Source organism: Salvelinus sp. IW2-2015, linkage group LG6.2 (genome assembly GCF_002910315.2).
Source record: "Salvelinus sp. IW2-2015 linkage group LG6.2, ASM291031v2, whole genome shotgun sequence".
In the NCBI taxonomy this organism is placed as follows: Eukaryota; Metazoa; Chordata; class Actinopteri; order Salmoniformes; family Salmonidae; genus Salvelinus; species Salvelinus sp. IW2-2015.
In genome coordinates, this window is record NC_036846.1 from 3,533,119 (window position 1) to 3,539,129 (window position 6,011).

The following is a 6,011-nucleotide window of genomic DNA, read 5'->3' on the forward strand; positions in this document are numbered from 1 at the left end:
GACTCAACCAGGAGGTGTTGAACAGTGATAGCCCAGGGACTAGGATGAGAATGGAGGACCTACACAACACTGCCACCCAGCGGCCATCCATCTGCTCCTGACAAAGAACAGATCTGTCCCCTATATCGCAAGACACGACCTCTACAATGAAGAATGCATATTGTACAAGCAAAGTGTTTCACACTTTAAAACTTACAGAACATTTCTTTAAAGATGTTTTATTAATTTATAATACAAGCTTTAAGCAGACCACATTTCATTAGTATTATTTTTTTAAACATTTATTCATATTGAGCTACATTTCATAGCAGTGACATTGGTTGACGGACACTAACCAAAGGACACTCACTAAAAGGAAGGATTCACACTGTTTCCATGGAAACCACAGCCACCCAAGACCAATCTATCCTCCTACTCCACCACCAACCTCCAGTGCTCACACACACAAAACACACCGTTTTTAGGTTTTCGCAAACACACACCCATTACTCAAATACACAAACGGTCTCCATACACTCAAGTCATTTCCCCAACCCATCCACTCACACATACAACAGTCATGTAAAATTAATACGCAATTCCCACACACACTAACCCCTGGGACAAAAAGCATTCAATTAACAGGAGTCAGACATCAGCAACTGGACAAACAATATCAATACAAGATAAAAATTGACATTTTCCAATTGCAATATTAATGATATTACTGAATAATTCCACAATCAAAAAGGCAAACAAAAACAGACAGCATCCAAACAAAAAGGAGGTCAAATACCATCATCATCATCTCCTCCTATTTTCCAGAGGGGAACCCTCTCCAAGGAATTGCTCCCTCTCATGCCTCTAGCCCTAATGTCCTGTAGCTGGCCATGAAGCCCTCCAACTACCAACACCTCTCTGTTGATTGGCTCCTGGTGTCGATTCCCTTATTCCTCACTCAGGTCGGACGGGGAGTGGCGAGGGGGCTGTCCCATGGGACGGGATGTAGTCTAAATGGTCATGTTGATCAGAGGTGGAAGCCATACAGAATGACAATGGTCACGCAGAAGCAATCCTTCAATACTTTTCACTCAGTTAAAAAAGAAGGGAAAAAGCAGGGCTTCACAACCAGGGGGAGAACGTGTAGGAGTTAGTTTAGATTCTTCTAGCTAGACCAGTTCCTCATTCACCGTCGAGGTGATCAAACACGTGACAATGCCACACACACAGGTGTGGCACAACTTTGAACTCTTCCTCTGTTGGTCCAAGTCCAGGAACAAACACGAGTGTGGCCCATGTCACAGAGATACACACCACTCCACTGGTGCTATGMCAGACTACACACACCCTGCTAGTAGGAGTCAACTACTGTACTGTGCACGGTCTACATCGGGTGAGGAGGATGGCACTTTGTCTAACAGTAGGACATTATTCTCTCTTCCTCTGTAAGATGGGAAGATTAAGACGATACAAAAAAAATCTACAAGAAACACTTTCAAATAAACAACCCAGTTAAGTGCAATGAGAGGTTTTAACGCCGTTCTACAAGAGCCATGGGAACTTCCATTTCATTAGCAGAAAGATACTTGGAGTCAATGCAAATGACCAACGCCACAGTCACAGTACGGGTCAATGTTCCGAAGTCATAGTTTGACAGTATTTCTGTGGGAGGTCTTCAAAACCTGTATGGCCACCCAGCTAGCTCATCCTGGGTAACCACGGAGATTATATGTACAAATTCTTAACATGGTTTTACAACACAGAAGAAAAAAGGCAGAATCTGGCAAAAGGGTGAAAAAAGAAAATTGATCTGAATAAATGGGTACGAAAAAAAWAWAAWAAAATAAACTACAAATAATTCCAAAGCCACCGATTGGGTCAGAGTGCCACAAACATGTGCCAGACAGCAGGCTGACAGCTCTGTGACCCATCTCCCTGTGATCTCTCCAAATCCATGGTTGACGGGCAGACAGAAGCCGAGCAGGGGTGAACGTGGGGGAGGGTTAAGGGGAGGATTGTTGTTTGTTGTCGTCTTTACAAGAGCAGACAGCAGTTGCTCTCCGCGGTCTTCTCCCGGTTACGCTGACCTACAAAGACGAGGACGATAGAAAGAAACTTGGTGAGACAACTGCAAACACGACAACTAGAGAGCAATATCACCAGACTTTTCGGTTTAAAAGGGACCATAAGGCCTAAAGCTGTAGCAATTACAGCTCAACATGGTCCCTGACAGCTAGGTGATGGGATGGGTTGACCTCCTTGAGATGAGGAGACAGAACGAGACGGAGGGGTTCTCACCATGGGAGTTAGGCTCTGGCAGGGTCTCTCTGGCAACCAAGTGCATGACAGTTGTTCGGCCAGGGGGCAGCTTTAAAGCTTAAAAAACAAAAAAGGACAGACACAATGAACAATTAATATGCAGAATATATAAATCCTCTTTAATTATGGTATTACTAAACATGTTCCGAATGCCCATTCTCCATCTTTGAAGATTCATTCATTCCAGTGAACGTCCTTAAGTGTGGCACGGGTAACCCTCTAGAGTCTAAGGCCGCCATTGGCGGATTGAGACACAGCCCATTCAACAAAAAAAAAACGAATATCTCTTACTCAAACAGTTGATGTTTTTATTATGCTAATTAGATGTTTGCGGGGGAGCGGACATCGACTCTAGGGTCAAACTTAATTTCAAAGGACACAGGTGATTCAATCACAGTATTCACTAGTGAATTTCAGACATGTAGGATGAGTGTGTGTGTGTGTGTGTGTGTGTGTGTGTGTGTGTAGGAGGGTCCATCAAATACCTCCCAGGGTGACGTTGCCATGCAGGAAGCGTCCCTGGAAGATGAGGCGTAGGATGCTGGCGCTGCTCACCTGCTCCTCCTCCCATCCTGATGGAGCGATGAGACAACATTAGAGCAACACACAGAAGCTCAGGGGGGGAGAAGAAATCATCAGCGCCAGAAACACTCAGACACTTCCTGCAGTGGTTGAACCCACACAAACATTACTACCATCATCAGGGGTGTGGAGATGGAATAAAGTGCTACGACACAAGGCATGGTCCAACAGCTGTTCCTATAACAGTAATGGACTTCAAAGTGGTCTTTCACAACAAGAAACAGAAGTATGCCCAGTACAATAAATCAGACAGTTGAAGTGACCTGATTAATTCCACAATACAKCTCAATAGAAAACAAGACAGTGAAGTGGTAGTTTCCTGGTCCACCTCCCAACATGCAAAAACTCACCCAAGGGCCAGTTATCAAAGACGTGCTTGGCGATGTCCATGGCCGAGTCGTTGGGGGAAAAGATGAAGTCTTGTGTCTTCCCACTGACCAGGATAAGACGCAGGTTCACCTGGAATGGCCCAAACAAAACATCTTAATAATCCTACACATGCACCACAGAAATCACACAAAATTACAGTATAATAAAAGTCCACATTTCCACCTCATCGAGCAATGAGAGGCACGTAGCTTCGCCTAATCACATGGAATCCTTCCGTTTTCTCTCACCTCGAATGACATGATGACCTTCGGAAGCCTGCACCGAAATTGGCATTCCTGTCTAATTAGATTTCTCTGGTGCAGCTCTCAGCCCCTTTGACTGGGCTGCTTCCTTCAGAGAGGACTGAGCTTGTTGTGTAGTGAGCCCCTATAGTAGGACAGGGCATAGATAAGGGTGGAGCTGGGGGGTGATGGGGTGGAGGGGGAGAACAGTGGGCCTTCAGTGGCTTGAGGCAGGGAGCAGCTCCTCTCTCCGGGCTGTCGGCCTAATGTGATAACCCCAGGTGTCCCAGACAGCCCTGGGCCACATTATTACAMMGYTAMTGCSAASGCGMAGGYACCCTGGGGGGGGGGGGGGGGGGGGGGGWACGMYAAGATCTTAGAAAGGGCTTTTCCCTGCTCTTCTTTGTACCCACCCAGTCCACTAAATGAAAGCATCGAGAGAAAAAAATAATACATGAAAATGTGTTTGACATGTTGCCCTAATCGTACTAGCACCTCATGACATGTTTCCCTAAAGCCTTTAAAAGGCTCCTAAAACAAACAGACCATTTCATATTTATTAGTCATTTACAGAGTCCAAAAGGATGGTCCTGGTTTACTTTTTAGGAGACTTGGGTAATGGCACTTTAAAAAAATATATATATTCTTGGATTTAAAATAGTTATTTGGTTTAACAGTTACATCATCCACATGCTGTTTGCAGAGTTCTGCTGGGAATAAACGGCGAAAGAGGACAAGGTAAGGCAGTTGGTCCAGTGCATTGAGTCAAATCCCAAATGCCACAGAATAATGAATCAAATGATGAATAAAACCAACTGATTATTTCTGAGAAATCAAAGTACATACAAGTCATGAAATTGAAATCCTATTGGGCAATAGGGAAACATAATTTCACATGAAGTAGAATGAGGTAGTGCAACCCTGAGGTTTCCTGTCAGACACTCCATGTAGGCTATGTAAATGGGATCTATTATCAACTCATCAATTCTAAACTCATAAAACATCCGCTACGGTAAGTAGCCTTAAGCATACACAGCAGTGCCTGCACAAGAGGAGACCCTGGCTCAAAGCCTTCCCTCCTGTGGTGGCAGCAGCCCCAGGTCAGAACCTCCGATAGAGCATTTTTCCCTGAAGCATCATTATGGACGGAAGGCACACTGTCTCCACCCCTCCTCTGCATCTCTCCATCAGTTGACAGATCGTAACACGCTGCACACACACAACCACTGCCTCACATTAAAAAAAGAAATCATTCACCAAAGTAGATATAGGTATTCCACCAGAATCCAGCAAATGCCTGGGAAATCATGGCATTCCAACCATTAGGCCTACCAATACTATTATAGTTTGGAGACCAATATCAATGTTACATTAACAGATGGGTAATTTCCCCACATATTACAATGTGTTAATTTGATCCTAAACTTTCACTGTCGGTAATCAGGGAAGCCAGAACAAAGAGCGTGCCACCAGGTGTGACGTCAGGACAGTCCTACAATGATCCGTTTACAAACACGCCAACCCCCCCTAAGCAGAGGAAGTCCCATCCCCTCCCCCCCATGAACTGCATAACCCCTTCGTGTGGGGTTACATACCCATGTCATCATTAACAAGCTTTAACCCCCCCTTATCCACAACCAAACAAACAAAAAACGAACTAGAATCTGCCCAGCTGCCCTTTTTTCTAATCCATCACGGATATACTGTTAAGATTATCCAATCAAGAGACAAACAAAAATGCACTTTAAAAACTCAGATTTGAATTAAGAGAAAAGGTCTGCAACATGCGTGCATTGAGAACAGAAATGTAACAATGAGGGATTCTACCAAATAAGCAAAAGTAGACGACTCCAGAACACCACAAGCTGGCATCAGTACAATAGTACAGGCAGTCCAGAGTAGCCTACTAGCTTCTGCATTGATTTTAGATTGTTTATGARTTCAATTTGACTGGTTCTCCTCAGTTCCGAAAAAACAATCCCCTCTCCAGCCATGCCTTACCACAAAAGTGCCACGGACATGGTTTTTACAKTGGTCATACAGGTTTGTTCAGAAATGAACAATATCCAAGAGGGTAGAGCTGTGATTTGGGGATAGGAAACAAATCAGTTAAAGGTCCAATACAGKCGTTTATATCTCAATAGCAAATCATTTCTGGGTAACAATTAAGTAGCTTAGCGAGATTTTTTAATTTTTTATTCAAAACAAAGATATATATTTTCTTTAAATAGCTTCTTAGTAAAAGGACAATTTCTCAAGCAAGAATTTAGCTAAGACTGTCTGGGAATGTTTTGAGTGGGGAAGGGAAGTTTAAATGAGCCGTTATAGGCAMAGAGGTGTGGAACTCTATTGGTCTATTAACCAATTTACKACATGGTGACATTACCCATAGAAGGCCAAAACTCCCTCCCACCAAAACTGGCTGACATTTCAGGCAGTCTGAAAAACAGCTCTTACACTAAAAGTGCATTATAATTTTCACAGCATTATTCCAACCTCAGTGTGGAAATGTTTATAACA

At 43.7% G+C, this 6,011-nt stretch overlaps 1 protein-coding gene across 2 annotated transcripts in view; it reads right to left on the reverse strand.

The window, feature by feature from the left end:
• Positions 1 to 265: 265 nt before the first annotated feature.
• LOC111965699 (ubiquitin-like protein 3) overlaps positions 266 to 6,011 on the reverse strand; it is a 6,922-nt gene continuing 1,176 nt past the window's right edge. Inside the window, exons 2-6 of one of the 2 annotated variants that reach the window (XM_070444194.1) lie at positions 3,498 to 3,636; positions 3,231 to 3,339; positions 2,784 to 2,870; positions 2,278 to 2,355; positions 266 to 2,066 (exon numbers count right to left, since the gene is read on the reverse strand). In XM_070444194.1, the coding sequence (XP_070300295.1) occupies positions 2,014 to 2,066; positions 2,278 to 2,355; positions 2,784 to 2,870; positions 3,231 to 3,339; positions 3,498 to 3,509 (339 nt within the window). In that variant the 5' untranslated portion in view covers positions 3,510 to 3,636 and the 3' untranslated portion in view covers positions 266 to 2,013. The remainder of the gene's footprint in view (positions 2,067 to 2,277; positions 2,356 to 2,783; positions 2,871 to 3,230; positions 3,340 to 3,497; positions 3,637 to 6,011) is intronic. The other variant, XM_023989928.2, reaches the window with a different exon arrangement.